The 23,753-nt window shown below is 37.1% G+C and overlaps 3 protein-coding genes across 6 annotated transcripts; 2 read left to right on the top strand and 1 right to left on the bottom strand.

The window, feature by feature from the left end:
- Window positions 1-6,092: 6,092 nt before the first annotated feature.
- LOC126616683 (protein NUCLEAR FUSION DEFECTIVE 4-like) lies at window positions 6,093-8,304 on the bottom strand. Its single transcript, XM_050284768.1, has 2 exons — window positions 6,998-8,304; window positions 6,093-6,732 (listed from the first exon to the last, which is right to left on the bottom strand). Exons 1-2 carry the CDS (start codon window positions 8,164-8,166, stop codon window positions 6,306-6,308), a joined length of 1,596 nt encoding a protein of 531 aa, XP_050140725.1. The 5' UTR covers window positions 8,167-8,304; the 3' UTR covers window positions 6,093-6,305.
- A 7,360-nt stretch (window positions 8,305-15,664) lies between these two features.
- LOC126617389 (RNA-directed DNA methylation 4-like) lies at window positions 15,665-19,495 on the top strand. Of its 4 annotated transcripts, XM_050285438.1 has the most exons (11): window positions 15,665-15,874; window positions 16,027-16,140; window positions 16,584-16,675; window positions 16,968-17,042; window positions 17,154-17,198; window positions 18,107-18,243; window positions 18,337-18,455; window positions 18,696-18,783; window positions 18,862-18,932; window positions 19,016-19,285; window positions 19,350-19,495. In XM_050285438.1, exons 1-10 carry the CDS (start codon window positions 15,766-15,768, stop codon window positions 19,264-19,266), a joined length of 1,101 nt encoding a protein of 366 aa, XP_050141395.1. In that variant the 5' UTR covers window positions 15,665-15,765; the 3' UTR covers window positions 19,267-19,285; window positions 19,350-19,495. The 4 variants fall into 4 exon arrangements, with proteins under 4 accessions (XP_050141395.1, XP_050141397.1, XP_050141396.1 ...); XM_050285440.1 differs by having other exon boundaries at window positions 16,587-16,675; window positions 19,016-19,495; XM_050285439.1 differs by having other exon boundaries at window positions 15,666-15,874; window positions 17,157-17,198; window positions 19,016-19,495.
- Window positions 19,496-20,304: 809 nt separating this feature from the next.
- On the top strand, window positions 20,305-22,650 carry LOC126616786 (uncharacterized). The gene is made up of 6 exons (XM_050284904.1): window positions 20,305-20,419; window positions 20,523-20,645; window positions 20,739-20,978; window positions 21,098-21,401; window positions 21,688-21,788; window positions 22,502-22,650. The coding sequence occupies exons 2-6, from the start codon at window positions 20,542-20,544 to the stop codon at window positions 22,530-22,532; spliced, it is 780 nt and encodes a 259-aa protein (XP_050140861.1). The 5' UTR covers window positions 20,305-20,419; window positions 20,523-20,541; the 3' UTR covers window positions 22,533-22,650.
- The last annotated feature ends 1,103 nt before the right edge of the window (window positions 22,651-23,753 follow it).

Here is a 23,753-nt window from a genome sequence, read left to right as displayed (position 1 = left end):
CCATGATCCCCAATTCGTAGGATTGATCTAGGCTAGGAAAGGCATGTAACTTTTTCCTGATATGTGGGATTTCACCTAGGCTAGAAAAGGCATAATACAATTATAATAATATTTCCTTAATACTCCCCCTCAAGTTAGAGAGTGAATATCGTGAACTCCCAACTTGTCGCGCAGTGTCACAAACTGATCTTTTCCTAAAGCCTTTGTAAATATATTTGTTAGCTGAAACAGAGTAGGAACATGTGAAGGACTAATCATTCCAGCTTGCAGCTTTTCTCAAACTATATGGCAGTCAATTTCAATGTGCTTTATACGTTCGTGGAAAACAGGATTTGCTGCAATGTACAAAGCCGCTTGATTATCACAGTACAATGGTGTGGGAGCTATCTGTGGGACTCTTAGATCTTGTAAAATATATTGTAACCAAGTTAACTCTAAGCATGTGTTGGCCATAGCTCGATATTCTGCTTCTGCTGATGATCTAGAGACATTGGTTTGTTTCTTGGATTTCCATGAGATGAGAGAGTTTTCAAGGAAAATGCAGTATCCTGTAACTGATCTCTTTGTGGCACGACAACCTCCCCAATCTGAATCATAGAAGGTTTTCAAGGCAAGATTGTTAGAGGAAGGAAACAATAAACCTTAACCAGGTGTGCCTTTAATGTATCTGAGGATCCGTAAGGCAGCATCCCAATGTGTTTTTAGAGGCTGATGCTTGAATTGACTAAGTGTTCGAACATAATAGACTATATATGGCCTTGTGATAGTGAGATAAATTAACTTGCCAACCAATCTTCTGTACTTGGTTAGGTCATTAAGCAGTGCTCCATCTGTCGGGGTGAGCTTGAGATTCTGTTCCATTGGAAATTTGTCTGGTCGTGCATCTGTAAGTCCCGAGTCTTGCAAAATATCCAGTGCGTATTTTCTTTGAGATATGAAAATACCTTTCTTGGAACGTGAAAACTCAATGCCTAAGAAATACTTCGAATCCCTAAGGTCTTTGATGCGGAAGCATTTGAGAAGAAAAGCTTTAAGGTGATCCATTTCTTGAAGATCATTGCCTGTGAGAAGTATGTCATCAACATATATAAGGATTGCGGTAAAGGAAGTACCTTGTGCTTTGGTAAAGAGAGAATAATCAGCCTTCGATTGACAGTAACCAGCTTTCCGAATGGCATCTGAAAAAGTAGAGAACTAGTTTCTGGAAGCCTATTTAAGTCCACACAGAGATTTGTTGAGCCGACATACAATGTTCTCCCCTTATCGGTGAAGACCAGGAGAGGGCTCCATGTAAACCACTTCATGCAAGTTACCATGAAAGAAGGCATTTTGGACATCTAACTGGTGGATATACTAATGACGAGCTGATGTAACAGTAAGAAAACACCGGATGGTGGTGAGTTTGGCGATAGGAGAAAATGTTTCCTGATAGTCAACACCCTCAACCTGAGTGTAACCCTTTGCAACTAGATGAGCTTTGTATCGCTCAATGGTGCCATTAGACTTGTATTTGATTTTGTATACCCATTTACAACTGATGGGTTTATGACCAAGAGGTAGGGGAACCATACTCCAAGTGTGATTTTGTTGCAAAGCTAATAATTCGGCATGCATGGCCTGTTGCTAATTTGGATCTTGGATAGCTTGAGCATAGGAAGTGGGCTCGGTAGGACCTGTAATGTTAGCGAGAAAAGCGAATTGGGTAGGAGAGAAACAAGAATATGAGAGAAAATCAAAGAGAGGATAACGAGTACCTGAAGGACGAGGCACCAGGTTAGATAGACTGACGTGGTTAGACATGTGGTAGTCTTTATGCCATGTCGGAGGGTGTGTAAGACGGGTGGAATGTCGTGAATGTGCCATGGTGGATTGAGAAGGGAGGGATGTTGGCGGGCCAATATGAGTAGTGGGTGTGGTTGTAAGAGGAGTAGGTGGGCTTGTATGATCAGAGAATGTTGGGGGACTAGCAGAAGACGGTGTGTCATCAGAATGTGGGTTGGCAGTAGATGGTAGGCCAATGGAAATGGGTAATTGAGCGGTGTGGGAAGGCACAAGAGGTAGATGGGTGATAGGTGGTTGGCGTGTGACAGACATTTGGCATGTATTGGGTGGATGACACGAGGACTAAGGTAGGGCCACGACTGGCAGATTAAGGCAGGGTGGGGTGTCAGGAGTGGGGTGAAGGTTGATGAGGCTTAGTGGGGCGTCAGGTGGGGTAAAAGGCAGTGGGCCCGTGGCAAGTAGTGAGAATGGTAGGGGCATGTGTTGCCGTGTGTCAAGCACAAGTCGTGTGGGTGTGTGTGACACGGTTGACATAGGGTGGCGAGAGGGTGATGTGGGCGCAGGGATCTGCAGTGGTGAATCAGTGAAGGTGGCAGTGGAGATGGGTAATGTAGACCCTTAGTCATGAGGTTGTAAGGGAGTGGCAGATGATGTTGAGAAGGGAAATATATTTTCGTGAAATCTTACGTCTCGACTGACAAGGAATGTGTGAGAGTCCAAATCGTAGAGTGTATAACCTTTTTTACCAAGAGGGTAGCCAATAAATATGCAACGTTTGGCACGGGTGTCAAACTTGTAAGTTGGCTGTACAACAGTGGCATAACAAAGACAACCAAAAACTCGTAAGTAAGTAAGAGATGGTGGTCGGTTGTATAAAATCTCAAAAGGAGATTTGTTGGATAGTAATGGTGATGGTATGCGATTAATGAGATATACAACTGTTAAGACACAATCATCCCAGAATGAGAGGGGTAAGTTGAATTGGAATCAAAGGGCACGGGCAACAGTGAGAATATGCCGATGTTTACGTTCGACAACCCCATTTTGTTGTGGAGTATATACGCATGTGCGTTGATACTCAATGCCATTATTTTGAAAAAAAAAGCTTTCATGGATAAGAATTCAAACCCATTGTCAACCCTGATTGCTTTAACATTGACATTAAACTGTGTGTGAACAAAGGAAATGAAAGTTTTCAAAAGGTGTTGGGTCTGAGATTTAAATTGCATAAGAAATATCCATGTGCATCTAGTAAAATCATCCACAATGGTAAGGAAAAATCTAGCCCCTGAATGTGTGGGAATTTTATGTGGGCCCCAAATATCACAATGTAACAAATCAAATGCTCTATGAGTTAAATTTAACTCAAGGGAAAAGGAAGCCTTGTTTGTTTGGCCATGGGACAAATACCACAATTATCAAAAGAATTGTTATGCGAAGATAATAAAGGAGAGATTAATTTAAGGCGAGAAGGAGAAGGGTGACCAAGACACATGTGCCATAAGTTGGAGGGATGTGATACTTGGCAAGAAACTGGTGTCTGTTGTACTGGAGACATGTAATAAAGGCCACCACGTTGTTTACCCGAGCCAATTATCTTCCCTGTAGCCAAGTCCTGCAAGACACAAAAAGTGGGAAACAATATGACACAACAACTTAGAGAATTAGTGACCTTGCTAGCAAACATAAGGTTTAAGCGGAAGGATGGGACACATAAAACATTATCCAAAGTGATGTCAGAATTAAATGGTTTAGTGCCAATGGAAGTGATTGGGGTAATAGAACCGGTGGGTAAATTAACTATGGGTGTAGGTGATGAATTTGTTTTAGTGAAAAGTGTGGAATCAGAAGTGATGTGGTATGTAGCTCCGCTATCCAAAATCCAAGGCTTGGTGAATATAGAATTTACTGAAGGAACAGAAACAGAAAACAGACCTGGAGTATTTGCATAAACATTATGATTACCGGAAGCACAATTGTGATTTATCATAGACAGAATATGAGCAAGTTGTTGTAGGTGGTCACTGGAAAGGCCATGCAATGAGTTAGATGGAATGGATGAGCCCCAATTGGAAATAGGGGGTGTACGTGCAGAGACATTTGTTGCATTGACAACATGTAAGAAGGCACCTTGCGGTCTGTGCTGGCAGCATGAATTGGCTGCATTTGTTGGCAGTATGCGCTGGAAGCATGCTTCGGCTGATGACACATTTGTTGGTGATGATGAACTTGCTCATGGTCTAAAATATCCATAATATTCCGATATTTTCATCGAAATTTCCATATTTTTGGACTACCGATATTTCCAATATCATCGATATTTTAGACCTTGCTAAGTCACTCATGTATCTTACCATGCAATGTATAAAGTGTAAAATATTGTACTAATTCATTATATATAAATGATTATGGTGTGTTTAAACTTTTTCATTAATTACTACATATTTTCTACACTCACAAATGTTTGCCAGCTCGTTATATAATCAACTTAAATCAGTTATATCTATCATGCAATGCATTTTCTTCCAATTTTTTGTGATAAACTAATAGATAATTGATTAAATAAACATCTTGCAAAGTTTCAATAAAAATTTCCAAGTTTTTCTTATAATTTTTGTGGTTTTTATTCAATTTTTATCGATATCAATAATATCCCGATATTTCCATCGAAAATTTCGTGTTTTTGAACTACCGATATTTCCGATATCATCGATATTTTATACCTTGCTGATCATGCATGTGATGCTTAGTCAAATATGCATGTGATGTTGTGGAAAATTTTTGAGAATTGGGTTTTGTATTTTTTGGAAGTGTTTGATTTGGCATGGTGTTCAAAGATTGAATTTTGTGTTTTCTGACAAGAGAAAAGTTGATTTGATTTGACATGATGTTTTTTTTTTTTGAGAAGTAAGAAATCAGGCACCAGGATGGTGCTCTAATACCAACTTAAGAAACCAAATGAAAGATTGAAAGGCAAATTGAATAGGGTTTGAGTAATAGACAGTTGGGTGAATGATTTTCTTCAATTGCCTAACTGTTCCTCATACAGAGATTATATACAACAATTTACAATTGATACATATCCACAATTTATGGCATGCAAGCCGTGATCCCCAATTCGTGGGATTGACCTAGGCTAGGAAAGGCATGTAACTTTTCCCTGTGGGATTTCACCTAGGCTAGAAAAGGCATAATACAATTATAATAATATTTCCTTAATAATGTTACCAGTGTGAATTGTACAAGAACTGTTTAGTGTCGATAGAAGAACAGTTAATTTTGGTTGTCTAAAGAAACCTTGGCCGTGTGTTGCTCCCCGTGTGGCAGATCATTGAGATCTGTCAATATTGTCTGAAAATGACAAAGATATTACTCTAGGTCGTATGGCAGGATTGAGTACGTCATCATAGGTCAGCCAAACGTAAGCATCAGTCAAAAGACAGTAAGAAATGGAAATGTTGGAAAATTGGCAAACCTCAAAAATTCCTGGACACTAAAATTACAAGTTATCGACTGATATTTTTGGTCGAAAATTAGCGACTGATGATGGCATGATGCATTCAATATGTAAGAGAGTAAGGAACAGTATTCATTATACTATTGCACAACTCAGACCATACGCACCCCTCCATCTAATAATCCTGTGGACCCCTAGCTTTATCATATACTATTATGTGCATGCATGCTTAGTTTTAGAGTTGAATTGCTTTGAGGGTATGCAGTGCGCAGGAAAAGAGGTCCCATACTTCCCATAGTAGTATCACTATTATGGTGGTTGTTTTATGTCAATAAAATAAAGATATATGTAAATTTTTATTCACGTGTTCTTATTTTATTAACAGGAAATATCATATAACATTGTCATGTAAGTTATATAAAATTGTAGTAGAATATTAAGGTTTGAATTGTAGTAGATTAGGGTTGGAATTGTTGTGTATTCTTCTCTTTTCCGACGTGAGATCATACTATCAATAACTATGAGCTTGTTTGGATGTGCTTTTAAAATAATTGAAAGCGCTTTTGGTGAAAATGTTTTTTGAACCAATCTTTAGTAAAAATGCAAGTGAATCATGGAAAAACATTTAAAGTGCTTCCTGGAAGAAGCACATAACTGGTGCTTCTTGCAAAAAGCACTTCAAGTGCTTTTGGAATCTAAAACAATTTTCTCTAAAAGCACTTTCAGTCATTTTAAAAACACATCCAAACGAGCCATATGTTACTTTAGTTTTGCTATGTAGTATGGATTATATACGTATTCATTTGAGTATATATTGTATATGGTTCAACAATTCAATTGTACTCCTTAGGAGTTCATCATCAACAACAAATTATATGCAGAAAATAATAATATTTGTGTAACAATACAGGTTTGTCATTAACCTACTTTCTACAAAGTTAGATCAACATCTAACCAGTTTCTATGCTGTATTAATAGCTGTACTTTTCTTTTCTTTTCTTTCTACCTTTAAGCTTTTTTAAGAAAAAGTAAAATACTAAAACATTAAAACCCTAAAAATCACAATCTACGATCTTTGGGAGTAGAACTTTCGTGTTCGTGCGTAGAGCATTAAAGCTAGGCCACTGCCCAGAAAACAAAGGCAGCCCCATATAATAAAAGTGCTTCTGTAGCAAGCCATTCCCATGCACTTCCCATCCCCATCATGATTTCCATCCTTGTGATAAAAAATAGCAGACATGTACCCAAACACAAAAGACCCGATTGATATGTTGGCCACCACCACATTGTGGTTCACTGAGAAATTCTTGGTCCCAAACAGCTCTGTGGTTATGGACACTGCGATTGAAGTAATTGCTCCAGCACACACTCCTATAATTGCTGTGCTGATGAAAAGGGAGAGGTTGGCTGGGTTGAGAAGCAAGAAGAAAGCTCCTGCTATTGGTGCCATTAATGCAACTATTAATGCTGGTCTTGAAATCATGTACTTACTCCTGAAAAAATAAATCACCCACATATGTCAAACGTCGTTTCCAATTTATCAAAACTATTCACTTGTCATACAGTGTAACATATTATATATTTAGTGGTTAGTCAGTTTGAAATTATTTTTTATGTGTCAATTTGACAATATAACATGTCATATATGAAGTAATGAACATGCATAACACCTCACACATAGAGCATATAATTGACGTCCTTCAGAAAATATATTTATATTAGTAAAAAATTATAAGAAATGAGAGAGGGAGGGGTTACCTTGAGAAGAAATAGTCCAAAAGAGAAGGCATGAGACGGCCAAAAAACCCAAATGAAGAGGATAAAGAGACTAGAGAAGAAGTCCTAGATGAGCCCCTGGACTCTGCAATCTGTCCCAAGTTGTTCAAGAACACCAACCCAAGTGTTGCACTGAAAAAATACACAAATAAATATAACCAAAAATCAATCCTTGTCACCATCAACTTCACTCCAATCTCCTCCCTAACACGAACTTCATGAACTTGGCTAGCCTCTATTTCTTCTCCCTCCTTCACTGCCCCATTCTCCAAGCTCCCCATTTCGTTGTTCGTCTCTTCTATGGTAAAATTATATACTCTTCTCTCTCTGTTTACGTTCCATTTTCTTGACATTATTTCCCTCATTTTCTCAACAATTGGAATCACCAACGGGATTAACAGGAATACTCCGGTGCCTATTACATTGTGTAGGGGAGATAACCCGCCAGACGTGGACCCTAAACTGCTGATCACCGCGTAGATTCCCGTGGCAATTGTTATCACAAACATGAAGATAAACCCAGCTTCCATGTTCCTTTGCCTTCCCATCAAATCAATGTCTCGAACCAATGGCATGACGATAACACAAACAACAAGTGGCAAAAGAGAGTTGAGAAATAAGTAGGCCTTGGCTCTTCTATGAGGTGAAGACGAAAATACAGCGCCAACAATATCTGTATAAATCTTGGCACTCAATCCTTGGTAACTCGTTGTTATCCCCACGGCAATTTGTTGATGACATGGGAAGTTTCTAATGCAAACAACATAGCACACAGTGTTGATCCAGCAAATGCTATTCCCAGCCATAACAGTTAGCAAGAAAATCTGCCAATAGGAAGGAGATGAGATTTGGTTTGTGATGAAGAGGAACTGGACACCGTACCCGATTAGACCGAGAAGCGAACCGATCATGAGGACTAGCCAGAGCGGTAAGTAGATGGCAGCAATGCCTGAAAACCAACCAAGGAATTTTCCAGCGTCTGAGGCGAACGCGAGGTTGTTGAGCTCTAGTTGGGACATGGAGAGGACGTTTTTGAGCTGGGAGGAGTAAGCTGGGAAGTTGGTGTTGGTTCCATTGATGGACTGAAGCCATATGATTCCCACTAGGCTTAACCATTGGAGGGCAGAAGAAGAAGAAGAAGAAGACGGCATATAGGCAATATGAGGTGGGTTTTGATGAAATTAGGGTTTCTGTTATGTTTGTTGGTGATTTGCAGGTGCAGAATACTGATTTATATAGCGTGGTGTACCTATATGTTAGGCTTTGGAGAGAAGGTAGGAGAAGGAGAGGGGTGTTGTGTGAAAAGAGTGTAAGCAAGAGTCATAAATGCTGGCAAATGAGAAGGACCACAGGAGTCTCTATGTCCATTGAATTATATGAGTTACAAAATTGACATTTAACCAGAGGGGGAGTGTGAAACCATTTTTATAGGGTTTCTTCTACAATTTGTTTTTGTTAGACCATCTACAAACCTGGGTTAAAAGCCAAATTACCCCCCCCAAACACTCTCCAACCCATGTTAAAATTTTAGGCTAAATGCCAACTGTTATTTCTGGGCCAAATACCCCCAGCTTTCCCCCGGGCTAAATGCCAAATGTTTATCGGAATTTAAAATGTTCATAAAATTAATTTACAATAATCTACATATTTAATTTTTTTTAAATTGATTTAAGAAAAAAATTAGCCTAAGTTCATTCTTTAATAATTCCGGGCTAAAATTTTAGGGCAGGTTGGAGTAGAAAAGATGTTTCTGGGCTAAAAGCCAAATTTTCCGGGCTAAAAAATTTGGCTTTTAGCCCAAGGGTTGAAGATAGTCTTAGGAAGAGGATTTGAATATTTATTTTATTTTAGTTTTCATTATTTCATCAACCCAATGGAAAAACAAAAACACAAAAAGATCATAGGTTTCGAAATTTTACTTTATAAATGTCTCTTTCCTCTCTTCTTGGTCTAGTCTTTCCCTCAATTTTTTTTTTCTTTCGAAGTCATGTAGAAATCACGTAGTCTATTTACTAACTTGACTCGCTTAAAATGCTCCTTATTCAATCAAAGTTTCAAATGAAGGCAACAAATTCAGGTGATCCCTAACCTAAGTGCACTATTTTCAAGCCGAACATACATTTCTAACCAAAGTGTCCCTTAATCGAGTCATCTTATAATTTAACTAATGCTTAAGTTGGAGTCTCTTCCAATCCTTGATTAGAAAATGTGGTATAATTTGATATAGTATGGCCCTATAACTTCATAAAAATAAATAAAAATAAAGGGTATAAATCTCTTTTAAACAAAATTGACGGCATGTTTACTTGTAAAGAACAAGTATCATTTTCATTAATTTTATAACCTTTGCTTACTATCATAAAACAAATGAATAGATAAGTAGGTTCTACATGGATTTTGGTATAGAATACCTGAAAAGTAAAGGTGTCCCATTAGCATGAGGGAGATGCTTATCACATAATCAGTCCCATCCTTAATTTATCTGTTTCTCATTCGTTGTCATACTCATACTATGCAACTAATAAGTAACCTTTTCTACGAGGGGTATAATTGATTGATTCTCTCACCTTAACTGAAGTTAGGCATAGACTTTTGAATCCTACGTTGTTCGGAATAGAGAAGGGTTTAAGGATAACTTTTTTTTTTTTTTCAAATTAACAATAGAAATAGTAGAAATAGTTGGGTAAAGTGACAAGTATATTGCATTTGAAGAAAGTTAAAGTTCCACCATAAAATTAATTGGCAATATGGGGAAGTAGTCCAATTTTTATAGGGAGTCTTAACAAAACACTTCCGGTACGGCTCACTTTTAATGAAAATAACATTTTTACTCTAAAAAGTCACTCCTGGTAGTATTCACTTACAACACATTTTTGTCTTTTTTATTAAAACTCAAAGTTTTGAAGCTCTTGTCATTAGTTTTTCTTTATCTATAAGTACATGCAAGGTCACACCTTTCCCCGATATGTGATTCACTCTCAACACACCTCCACACGTGTGACGGCTTTTCAAGCTCACGTATACAAATCAGGTGACATGGAGCTATTGGACTTCACACATGAGACAACCTACTCTGATACTATGAAGAAAGTTGAGGTTCCACCATAAAACCAGTTAGCAATATGGTTGGAGTAGCCTAATTACTTATAAGCACATACAAGATTCCTCATTTCCCAACGTGGGATTCACTCCCAACAGTTTTGATAGCTCTTTTCTGTAACCCATAAAAATTTGACATTTATTTTGGCCATTTGCAACCGATGCAAAGGGAAAGAGGAAAAAAAAAGATTGATTTCCTTTTCAAGTTTTCGTCATGCAGTAGCTAGCTAGTGGTTGTGCTCATACAATGTGGTTAACTAATGACCACCACATTCACAATCGTTGGTTTTTATTTGAGTATGATAGCTAGAAACAGATGGTCAATAAAATCATGGTGTTAATATTGAGAAATTTTTAATTGTGACCAGAACACGAATGGTACATCATGTGTTTTTATGTAAGTGGTGGGAAATTTTATTTTTTAAGTTATTAACTTTTTAACACACATATCTCACCATTTATATAACGACACGTGTTATACCATCTCGTGTGACAGTCACACTAAAAAAATCTCTCATTAATATTAAGCAAATCACCAATCATGACGCAGAGAGAGAGAGAGAGAGAGAGAGTCTTGTAATTGGTTAATTTTCGCTTAGTCGTTCATTGAAGTTGATTTACCGGGGTTAATTAAGATTTTAAGACGGTATAACATAAGTTATTCGAAGATTAGAGTCTCGAGGATTAAGATCTTGAGGAGATAACAGCACCATGTAACTATGTTACAATCACACCGAGAGAATTCTTGTATTTATTGAACTTTGGCGTGGTATAGCTTTGGAATGAGTCGTCTGCAGATTGGTGGGCTACTACAAGGACCCGGCTTCTCTGCCCTCCCAGTTTTCATACATTCTCATCCCTTCTTATTTTGTGCAGTCACAGTTAAGTCACGTCAATATTTTATATTGATTTTTTTTATAAAGATAATAAAACAAAAAGCAATAATGATATAAAATATTAACGTGACTTAATCGTAACTGTTCAAATAGGAGGGGATAGGAGTGTATGGGAACTAGGAGGGCAGAGAAGCCAGGTCCCTACTACAAACCCATGAGGTGACGTACATAGGCAAGTATGGTAAGAACGTGAACATGCCATCAAATTCTATATCCTAGATTTCGTGCTTCTCATACCGTCGGAGGGACAAGGGCCATGCATCTTCTTAAAGACGAGATAGGGAAAGCCCCATGTTAGTGTGTGTTACAGATTTAATCGTATGACATCATCCATGAGAACATGTAGGCCAGCCAGCTCAAAGATTTCAACCCATATCTAAACAATGGCAATTGCCCATGTTTACGTCATAATCTAGTTAATTTACAGTGTGTAGATCAATAGATGGAGAATGTGCACATTGTGAAAAGAATGGCATGTAGTAGTGACGGCTTATATATGTAGAAACCCTTCAGATATACTTTCAGTTAGAAATCTTTTTAAGTATTCTATTTGTAGAGTTTGTGACTTGGAAGTAATAAAGTATCATACCTGCCTTAGGTATTTGGCCTTGTATTTACAATAATTAGAAATTTGGGCTGAGGGGTTCTATATATGCATTTTTTCTGAAAATTATCCTTTCACGTGTTACTCATCATACGATGAAGTGATTGTAAGAGGGAGCAGATCGTTGGTACTACTCTTACATACATATATGTTCTTGTTAGATTAAGGATTTGAGTTTTACCTCTCATTAAGAGTTCGGTTAAGTTGATGTTGATACTAACATGGTCTATGCATTTCCCTATAGCCACCAAGACATTGTGCTCTAGCTTTCAAATGTGACACCTACCTTATGGCTAGTAGTAAAACACATTGCTTCAGTTAATTTTTAGGGTTTCCACAAATAAATTCATATTTTACCATAGTTGGAAACACTTAAAATACTGTTTCGAAGAAAAATATCAATGGATGTAATTTTATAACATGCATTCACAGTTGATATGTGATAATAAATGTTTTCATTGATTTTAATGGTTGTCTAGAGAATGCTCCGACTAAGTATAATTTCTAATCAAAATTGCAAACAGCAAGGCTACCTTAATTTTAGTACAACCATGATGACCACCTATAAAGCTGACTATTTCACAAATCCCTTACTTTTAGTTTCCTTCCAACAGATGTAGAGACGCAAACTTCTTTTGTTTTGGCAAGAACAGTAATAATCTCTCTTCTTATTCTTTTGCTTTTTGCATATAGTGGACGAATTCAAGCAAAACTTAAATTCTCCAACTGGTTGTTTAGCTTGAGATTAGGGACTCTGCCACCACCAAGTTATGTTGCTGCTTAATTAATTAGGTCCACATTAAGCCAACCCCAAGAAAGAAAGTGGGTGTCCCTCTTCAATGCAGCAGATGGTGTTTTCCCATTTAGGATCAGCAAAAGATCATGATAACTTAGCTAATCAAATCAAATCTCTTTCACTAAGCCAAACTTGCCGCAAAGGCAAAAGAATATCAATATGGGAAATCTCCATCATTGCCAAACCCCATGCGCGCGCCCCAGAAAACTTAATTATTTTGACTTTGCTAATGTCCGTATATACAGAGGTCGCACTTGGTGCGATGGCAAGTGCCTTCGCCCATAAGCGGTAGATCTCGGGTTCGAGACTTGGGAGCAGCCTCTCCATAAATGGGGGTAAGGTTAGCCGACATTCACCTCTCCCAGACCCTGCGTAAAGCGGGAGCCTTGTGCACTGGGTACGACCTTTTTTTTAATGTCCGTATATACGAAAAAATCTATCTTATTACTAGTTTTACAAATGTGTTTATTTTTTTTATTAGAAAGATAAACATTTGATTGTATATACCAACTCTTTTCTCAATTCTTATGTCAACTTTCTCATAGTGCACGAATTCAGTATATTATAAACTTGTGTAAAATCCATGTATTGCCTTATTTTATATAAGAGAATTGAGACAAGAATTCGGAGTAGAGTTGGTGTAGTTTTACCATGTATATATAATTAAGAACATTATGCACTCTCATTAATTGCTTTGTTTTTCCTTATTATTTAGGTGTAGGACGATGAACCTCATTTGCATCTTGGCCATAATGGTAGTTCCACCAACTACCTACTTCTACTAGCTAGTGATCAATTCATCGATCACTGTAGTTCATACAAATTGTACACATTACACATTCATAAATATAAGACTAAGAACCCTCATTTCAAAGTGCTTTGAAAATGATTGAAAGTGTTTTAGAGAAAATGTTTTTGGGTTCCAAAAACACTTTGAAATGCTTCATGGTTCTTCTATGAAGCACTTCAAGTGTTTTTCTATGATTCACTTGCGTTTTTACTAATGATTGATTCCAAAAATATTTTTACTAAAAGTGGTTTCGATCATTTTAAAAGGTCTTCCAAACGAGGCGATAAGTACACTATAGCAGTTTATTAGAGTGAGCCAAAGAAGCTGAAGGACTACTAATTACCATCGTTTGTGCAGAAGAAGAAGCTCAAGGACTACCCAAGTTCGAAATTTTAATAAGGAAGAGAGAGCCCTCCTGGTTTGAAGAAATTTTGAAAAATTCAACCTGTTTGCATGGTGGACCTGTTGAAAGGTTTCTGGGAGAATTTGAAAGCAACAATATGCATCTTAACCACCACAACACAATCTCCTGAAAACAATCCCCAGGTCCCATCCATCAATGGACCCCTAAAACAACCTACAATTGAATTTGAGGCTCTCACCAATGCCAACAAGAGTACTATAGCACTCCCTAGCTAGGAAAAGTCCTAAAAAAACAAAAAAGAGAGCAAGGATCAATGTATTATAATAAGTTTGGACTAAATTGACTTAGCCTCGAGTGTGACATTAACTTGCATGTGAGACACCAGTTTATATGTGAAACAATTGTTTAATGACACATGTTTATACGTGAGACGTCTGTCATACGTCTGTTTAACGACACTTGATTATATATCAGATATTTGTTTAATGACACTTGTTTGATAAAACAAAATATGGTTTCTCTAGTATATTTCTAGGGGGCGAGAGGGGGGGGGGAAGAATAATCGCCTCGAGTGTGACATTAACTTGTATGTGAGACACCAGTTTATATGTGAAACAATTGTTTAATGACACATGTTTATACGTGAGACGTCTGTCATACGTCTGTTTAACGACACTTGATTATATATCAGATATTTGTTTAATGACACTTGTTTGATAAAACAAAATATGGTTTCTCTAGTATATTTCTAGGGGGCGAGAGGGGGGGGGGGAAGAATAATCGCCTCGAGTGTGACATTAACTTGTATGTGAGACACCAGTTTATATGTGAAACAATTGTTTAATGACACATGTTTATACGTGAGACGTCTGTCATACGTCTGTTTAACGACACTTGATTATATATCAGATATTTGTTTAATGACACTTGTTTGATAAAACAAAATATGGTTTCTCTAGTATATTTCTAGGGGGAGAGAGGGTGAGGGGGGGGGGGAGAGAGGGTGAGGGGGGGGGGGGAGAATAATCGAACAACAATATATCATGATATTCTTTGTCCCTTGAAATTTGAAGGTTCATTTAATATTGGGCCATCGGGCAACTACATAGGCTGCATTACAGATGGGGGGACTAGAAATATTAATTGAAGAAATATATTCTATTATTTATTTTTTGCCTATAATTTATAATCTTGTAGCTTTAGTTTTCTATAAAGACCTTGCAATAGGAATAAAAATTGAAGAACAACGTTAATGAAGATGATATTCGTTTAATCTTACGGTACATTTTTGTGAGGTTAATAAGTGAAAATGATTGATAGATGTAAGTGTTTCGATGTAGTTGAAATTAACATATCTCTTGTTTTGGCATGTTGAAACCAAGAACCGACACTGTAAACTAAGCGGCATACCTTAGGATAGAATAACTTTATGGTTGATACTTAATAGTACTGACATGTTATAATATTTATCTATATCAAGTCAACTTTTATTTTGATTGAAGTCCTTGCATAGAGAAAAATGCGTAAATCCTGTTTTTCTAAAGTCTGAATATTAACTTGATAAATTTGACTAATGATTCATTAAAACACACAAAAAGTCAATTTCCTTTTCCGAATCAAGTCTTAAGTTCAAATTTTATAGATGAATAATTAAATAATAAATAAATACTTGCTCACCATATTATTGCTAGTCTTGTGCTTATGATATCTTAGATAGGATCAAGATCCTCTCCTGAGCAAAGGGTGAGGATCATCCTGATCAAGTTTTCCAGATCGTTGAAATTTTATCCAACGATTACAAACAGGTGGTCTCTCTAAAAGTTATAATAATTGTAGTCATTGGATAAAATTTTAACGATATGATGAGCTTGGTCAGGAGGATCCTCATCCTTTGCTTAGGAGAGGATCCTGATCCTATTAGATAACATCGTTTGTTAAAAAAAAAATCTAAATAAACTTGAACTAGCCCGACCCACTTTGTTTGATTAGCCCAAGACCAAAAGGCCATACTACTGGGCCTACGCACACAACAACCCGATACATTGAAGATCCGAACCGAACCGGCCCGACCGTTTCCATTCGTTTCCATTTCTTAATTGCAGAAACACGACAAAATTCCCAGTCCGCGCTCGTCTCTCTACTCCTTCATCGTCTCCAACTCCACCTGAACCCTAATTCGAAATTTCTAATCGCAGCTCAAGATGGCGGTGGTCGCCGAGAGCTCTTCTGCTTCGCCCAACCCGTCGGAGGACAAGCCGGTGATCGTTAGGGTTAAACGCAAGGCATTGCAGTCCCCACTCGACGCTTTCTGTGAGTAGCACTTAATTTGTGTCCAGTTTTCTCTTTTTATCTTGTTTGGTTGCCGAGAAACTGTAGGAAAATGGAAAATGAACTTGCTTGAACTTGTGAAGTGTGAAAAAATTGGAAATTTGTGACGAATTTTGGAACTTTGTGCAATGTAGGGCTGGAAATCAATGAGAGGCCGGCGAAGCGTCCGTTGTTGGATTTTGAGAAGCTGTCAATGTCGGATTCAGCTGGAAAGGGTAATGAGCCGTTGGTGGATTCAGCTGGAATGGGTAACGTGCTCGTATTTGTCAAGCATTGTTGTTTTGTTTATATATGTGTGTGCTGAAGTTACTAGAGTTGCTGATATTTGGACAAACAAAAAGTTATCCAACTGTTTTGTTCACTTCGACGTAAGTGTTTTGTTCAAACATTGTACACTAAATAGTTGCAATCTTCGGTGTACCCATCAAAGCAAGTCATTTATGAGGTGTTGGATATGTTGTTAATGGAATTGTAGATTGATTACTTACTAAGTATGCTGTATATGATCGAAGTTATCTTTTTTAATGTTCCGTTTATTAGCGATTGACAATGTTCCCTTTTTTTCTTTCAATTTTTGGTTGTCTCCAATGGATTAGAGTAGGGGTTTGTGATTTTGCAGATTTCATTAGAAGATGGAAAGTTTTAGAACTCTTACAAAATAAGGTGCTAATTTCTTATATTTTTAATGCAGCAGAAGAACTGAAAACCAAGAAGGTTTTGGTACAGCATGTAGAGACAGTAAGCAGCTTCGGCACCAGTGTTGACGTTGTGAAATCATTTCTGGTGAGTAGGGCTGTCCATCTCTTAATGTTGTTCAATAACTATTCTTGTTTTGTAAACTGTTTCACATAAGCATGTGTTGGGGAATGCCACGTAACTCATCTTACTGTTTAAGGCTTTGTGACCCCTCCACCCCTCCACCCCTCCACCCCTTCCCCCCCTCCCTTCTCCACAAACTCCTTTTCTTTCTCTATCTCAATCAACAAGTTCGTTTTTCCCATTGCAAGATGCTGTCTCTGATTCCCATGTCACCTACTACTAAGAGGTTGGTGAAAATGTCTCACTGTTTCTTTAGGACCCTAATTCTGGTGATGTGCATGATCGTAAAACAAAGATTGGAGAACGCAAATACGCTCTGAGAAAGGAGAATGTAAGCTATCTATCTCCTCCTCCTGGTCTAACACACTTTATTACATCTTTGATTTCTAATGTACTGTCCCTAAGATGACTTGAACTTATAATTTCATTCCCATTGTATTAGCAGAAACAAGATCTGATTTTGTCTAAAGCCAGACAGAGGAAGGAGGTATGTGATATAGACTTATAGCATAAGTTAATTGTATTCATTAGTCCACCAAGTATAGGATTTGTTATCCCTTTGTGTTTCCATTAGTATGATTTGTCTTTCATGTCTTAGAGAGATAATGACACACTAAATTTTCATATGTTGGGCTTATTTATTCAGTTGCCCCATTCTTTCTTTTTATTTTGTTTATTGTCCATTGTTCTCAGTTCAATCGTTTGCTTGTGATAATAACCATTGTAAGGCAATCAGTTCTGATGTGTTTCAAATTATGATCGTGCAACTTTAAACTATGCTAGTTTCTGTGAAAAAAATTAACACATATTTGCCACAAACATGGATTGCTCTTCTTTTCTTCTCAAAAAAACAAACATGGATTGCTCTTCTTTAGATTAAAAATTGTGTTTGTAAACCATTATTTATGATAGATTGACAATAAGACTAATAACCACATGCGGCTTATTGATGCCATTATATCATATGGTCCATTTTTAATTAATAGATAATCACGTAATGCCAGATTGATACACAGGTAATCCCAAAAATAAGTTTCTCAGAGTGGACAAATTTTTTTCATTCATTTTTTGTTTTGTTTGGGTTTTTTGTTGTTTAAAGTAGCTATATGCTTGAGGCGATGATTTAAAAATGATCTCCGTTGCCTAACATTTCAAGAACATTCCTTTAGTGTGATTTTACTTGATTGGTGCCATATGTATTTCTAGGATGCTGTTCTGTCTGTTAGTTTAGGTTTTCTCAATGAGTTTTTGTGTTTCGTCTGATATTTTAGGTGTTTCATGGACTACTTGTCCGTCCATGCTTCTTGTATTCTTTTATGAAAAGTTGCGTACTTGGAAATTTGTTAAGCAATTTTTTTTCTTGGCTGCTGTCTCATTTCAAGTCCTTTCTAATAGGTTGTGGCAAAAAATGCGCGTTTTGAACAAATATGGAGGAGCAGAAGAGGAAACAAAGAAACATCACATGAGAATTTACATGAAATTTGTCATGTCTATGATGTTATACGTGTTGACGTTGCTGAAAAACCCAAGGAGTAAGTTATTTTTAGTTATGGAATTCTCTTGCCCATTTGTACTTGAGTCTACTGGAAAATTACACTCCCTATGTTTGTAAATTTGTAATGCAGTGAAATATCTTTGGAGGACCAGAAGATTTTGAACAGTTACTTGCCTCTGCTGAGAGAGTTCATCCCATCTGCTGCTTCCGAGATCGAATCAGATTTATACACTAACAGTTCCAAACAAGGTTGGTTTTACATTTAAATGATTGAAAAGTGTCAATAGGTGCCGCCCATATAATAGTGACATTAGTTGGACCCAAGGTAGAAGAATAGGATTCTATATAGCATTTTTGCCTTGGTCCGCACTTGTAATTGGTTCTTGTAGAGATGTATATTGATTTCGGCCTTTGTATTAATACTAGTGGTGACCCATAACTCATTATTTTCTCGTTACCGTTTGATGGTTTCTCTTATGTGTTTTGTAGATTCTGAAGATGAGTATGTTTATGACTTGTATGCTGTGAAGGAGGAAAGTGATATGGCTGTTGAATTATCTTCAAACCCATTCCCCTTGTAAGTATCTTGTGTACTATATTTGTCATGCTTCCGCCTTAATTTCTTGTTAAACTGATCATAATAACTTCGGTACAGGGTCCAAGTTGATGACGAGGATTTCTATGATGGGCCTGATGAATCCGAATATGAATCTGATGATTCAAATGGTAATTTTAAACAATCTTTTCACGTATCCTCTTTTTAGGAGATCTCTTTATTCTTGCTCTTAACTGGTTTGGGGGGTTTTCAGCTGAAAACAACCCGCTTAATGATTATCCGGATGAGATCTCTGAAGAGGAAAAAGAGGAATCAGAGAACGAAGACTCCGATGATGAATCAGAAGAGAAGGAGAGTTCCAGCGACAAATCATCAGAACCCGAGGATTTAGAAGAAAATGACTTTTTTGAAGATGATATATATGATGAAAACAATGACGGCCATGACTTTGATTACGATGTTGATCCAAGTGATGATGGTGAAGACCGGAATATGGTCTTATAGGTGAAACTTTTTCATGTAGCTACCATCTTCGTGCGAGGAATTGTAACCTGGATCCTTTTAGGTTGCAGTAATATCTCATGAACAATTAAATCAGTGTCGGATGTTAATGGTGGATTAGTGGTTACATGTGTGAATATGAATTTCTTTTGTACAGCCTTATGCCGATGGAACTATTAGTATGGCCATGGAAATCTTTCTTCTGTTATATTATTGCTAGTCCATTTTTCCATTGTTTTGTCCACATTGTGTTACCATCTATTTGTCGCTCACCTATATTATAACATGCAGTAGTGGTAATTAGTATAGGAAATGTTTTGAGATGGAGACTAACAAAAACGAAGATCTGCAAATGCGCCGGTTAGAAAACAGAGACTCAAGAGAAAAGGGGTAAAGGAAGACTTAGCGATACTTGAACAAATGCCTTAAGAAAAGACATAAAGTATTTGGAGTTAACTGAAAACTTGGCGCAAAACCAAGTGCAATGTTGTTCTAAGATTTATATAGCCGATTCACTTAATAGAATAAGCCTTTGTTGTTGATGAAGTCCACCCCATTAATAGTTTACGCCTTGTTGGACAAAACCTTTTTTAATTAACAAAGAAATCATAATTTTGTTTTAATTATTTGTAAACACTCGCTTGCCTTGTCTGATAAGAGAGTAAAACTAGGAATTCCTTGTTTGCCAAGCATAGGTCAAGTCGTGGTTTTGTGTTTTTAAGTTAAGACTTCCATTTTTATGCATTATTACTCAATCTTAACAACTGTTTTCGATTATCTCTAATAAGATCTCTTTCTTCTCACCACCTACTGCTCTTCATAAGAAACATCCATCCTATTGTTATGATCCTATATTTCAATCACAATTAGTGATGTAATAGCAGACTAAATATGAGTATTAGGGAGTGATTAGTTATTGCCAGCTGGCAATTTGTTTTAGTGGAAACTTATATATAAGCTCATGTTTTGGATGTAAAAGTTAGATCAAAATTTACAAACAAAAATACAAAATCAAAAAACAATTCAAGAGCTCTACTCTCTCTTTCTCTCTTTCTTCCCTCTCCCTCTCTATCATTTGTGACTTGCAGGTTGATTAAGGGGTTAGAGAATTGGGTCGTATCACTTAATTAACAAGGCATTTCTAGCCGATTCAAAGGTACGGGTTTTCTCTCTCGATGTTCTAAACTATTTTAATCTACAAGAACGGCAAAATTCTAACTCAAGTGATTGTGCTTTGGATTATTCTATGATAATATCAGGTTTCGACAGAGAAAAAATATGGCAACATACCACTATTTTCCTTGTAACTTAGGTGTGATGTTGGCGAAGACAGATCCGTGGCACAGGAATCGTGTTGTTCATCTGTATCAAAAAATAATTCGGTAATATTTTTAGTCACAGAATATTGTGATACTAAATTTTTAACTGTGGTAAATTTTTTTGATGTTGTTAATCAGATTCTTTTAATTTTGAAGGTCTGTTATTAAGTTCGTTGTTCGAATGGAGTTGAAAGGTGTAAACCGTGGCTACCTGAGAGTTGAGGATATACAAATCGATGAAAACTATGAAGCGATCATCCCAATTATTGTCGATGCTAATGCTACAAGTTATAGACACGGATTTCTGTGGTTAATGAAAGAAATGCTCGGCAAAAATCGCGGAAGAACAAAAGAGTTGTCCAACTTTATAAACATGCTTCGTTGTGAAAGGGAGTGGTAAGATTGTTAAATTTTGTCAACATTTCTGATAGCTATGCACAAGCATCAAGCTGTAATTTACAGGAATTCGTTTTTTAAGTACATTGCTTGAATTTATTTCCTTCTTTTATGTTAAGGTACCGATTCGAGCAATTACTTTATCATCCCCTCCTTCGATCGTCCGTCGAGAGGTATCACTATTATATTGATGGTTTGATCCATCTCCAACATCTTCAACGTGGTGAACATAAAAACATTAAAGAGTTGTTCATCATGCGGTGGGATGAGAGTCTTGATGTCAAAGGAGCTGTGGGTGAATTGGAAGGTTTTCATGGTGTGTTGAGTAAAAAAGAATATGAGAATAATGTGTGGGGAGCACTTGAATTCTCAAGCAATGCTTGTCTCGAGGTTAATGATCATTTGGACCATGAAGAACATCTGGTATATTTATAAATAATTATTAATTTTCGGTAATTTTTTTCTTCTAATTTTAATGTGTTATTAGAAGTTTAATTATTTTAGAGGTCGCACTTGGTGCGATGGCAAGTGCCTTCGTCCATGAGCGGTAGGTCTCGGGTTCGAGACTTGGGAGCAGCCTCTCCATAAAATGGGGGTAAGGCTAGCCGATATTCACCTCTCCCAGACCCTACGTAAAACGGGAGTCTTGTGCACTGGGTACGATCTTTTATTAGAAGTTTAATTATTTTCTATTTAAAAATTGCTGCAGACAGAAGAACAAGTGGAAGAAAAGCTTAGTTCGTTCTTCCCAAGTCTGTTGTTACAATTGTATGCTTTTCTAATTGAAATGTATTCTCATGTGGACTTGAGGTAATATATTTTCTTTTGTATTCGCGTACATTCAGCGTTAATCTTATTTATTGACATGGTTGCTTATGTTTAAGGTATATCTAAAATGACTTAGGGCTGGTTTGGTATTGTTATGTTTTGAAAAAAAAACTGCTGTGAGAGGAAATAAATCAGCAGAGTGTTTGGTAAACCTTTTTGTAAAAGTGCTTTTGGAAAAAAAAAAAAGAGCAGTCTGATAGTGGGTATTTTCATTAAAGGAGCACTGTAGCTCTGTGTGCTTTGAAAAAAAGCCAATTTTCCAAAGCTGCAAATAGCTGCTTCAGCTTTTTCCTTTGATTTTAGCTTATTCTCACAGCAGCTTCCAAAATAAGCCCCTTTTTTTTTTCAGTTTACCAAACACCTAAAACTCACAGCTTTTTTTCATGGATGCTTTTTTTTTAAGCACCTCACTCCCAAACCACCCCTTAAAAGTAGAAGCGATAACCAATTTCAGATTATAATCTATAATTTTAAACTCGTGGTTGTTTTACACCCTAAAACAATCAAACATGTCAACAAAGCAAAACTAAAGTCGAAGAAAATTGAATAGAGATGACGTTTTCCACAACACGTATGCTCTTTACATCATGTTCAAAGATTAATAATTAATTGTAAGGAATCATTCGCTTTTGTCATTTTGATATAGTTTATTTCTTTATATATACATTGTTCTTAGTTGAGTTCTACTTTGACAGGGAGTATATCAAAGAAGAAGAAGAGATATAGGAATTTCAACAGGGAGTATATCAGAAAAGAACTAAGAAGACATGGAACAGATCGAAACAAATACATTGTTTCAACGATGTTGTATGAATGAATGAATGCTATCTACTGATTATTTGGTCGAGTGCCACTCGATTTTGTTGAAAAATATTTGAGTTAAGATCACAAGTATATTGTTATGTTTCTTTTACCAATATTATGAGTTATTATAATTTATGGGCGTAGAGATTTAGCGTTTTGGATGATCAAGATGAGGGCATTGTCATAATCAATAGACACAATTCTCGAATACATATATCATCATGTTAAGAGCCTCAAAGTGAATATTTTCCCCTACAATTTCAAATGAAGCCTATGAAGGTTGCCAAGACACGGTTCTAATTTACTACACTCAATTCCCAAAATAACCTTTGGTAAAATGATCCGTACAACTTTATCGAATGCCAAAGCAATCACTAATCTTATACACCAAGGGCAAAATCGTCAAGCGATAGCATTGTTTCAACCAGTCTGTAAACATGGCTTCAAAACAACAGTTTCTTCTCTCAGCAATTGTTCGAGCTCGCGCAAGAATTTCTGCAATCAAAGAAGGCAATCAATTTCACAGCGACGTGATAATCTAATGACGTCGTTTCTCGACATGTACTCTAAATGCAACTGTATCAAAGTAGCCCGGCTGTTGTTCGATGCCTGAGAGAGATGTGATTGCAACCAACAGCATGCATGATTTCTGGGCTGTGTTGATCTAGCGTAACGCCGGAAGCGATTGACTTGTTTGAGCACATGTCGAAACGAGACGTTGGAAATGCGATTATCGACATGTATGCTAAATGTGGCTGCATGGAAGATGCCTGCTTATGTTTCAAGAACATGCCTGTGAAGAATGTAGTTTCATGGACAGCTTTGGTTGCGGGGTACGGAAAACAAGGCCGGGAATAGAAGCAGCTTTGAAGGCATTTGGCACTATGGAAATGGAAGGTCTTGTACCAAACAAGATCACATTCTTGGGGGCCTTGTATGCATGCAGTCATGCAGGATTAGTACAAGAAGGATGGAGGGTTTTCGATACCATGGTGTGCATAAGTACTCAATCACATCCATGATGGAGCATTACACATGCATGGTGGATCTCCTAGCACGGTAGAAGCATTTCAGTGAGGCCTATAATTTCATAGCTAGAGAGGATGCCTGTAAAGCCGGTCGCAAGACTTCTCAACGGCATTT

Source organism: Malus sylvestris, chromosome 3 (genome assembly GCF_916048215.2).
Source record: "Malus sylvestris chromosome 3, drMalSylv7.2, whole genome shotgun sequence".
Lineage (NCBI taxonomy): Eukaryota > Viridiplantae > Streptophyta > Magnoliopsida > Rosales > Rosaceae > Malus > Malus sylvestris.
Note: the sequence above shows the minus strand (reverse complement) of the source record. Positions and strands in the feature narration are given on the sequence as shown.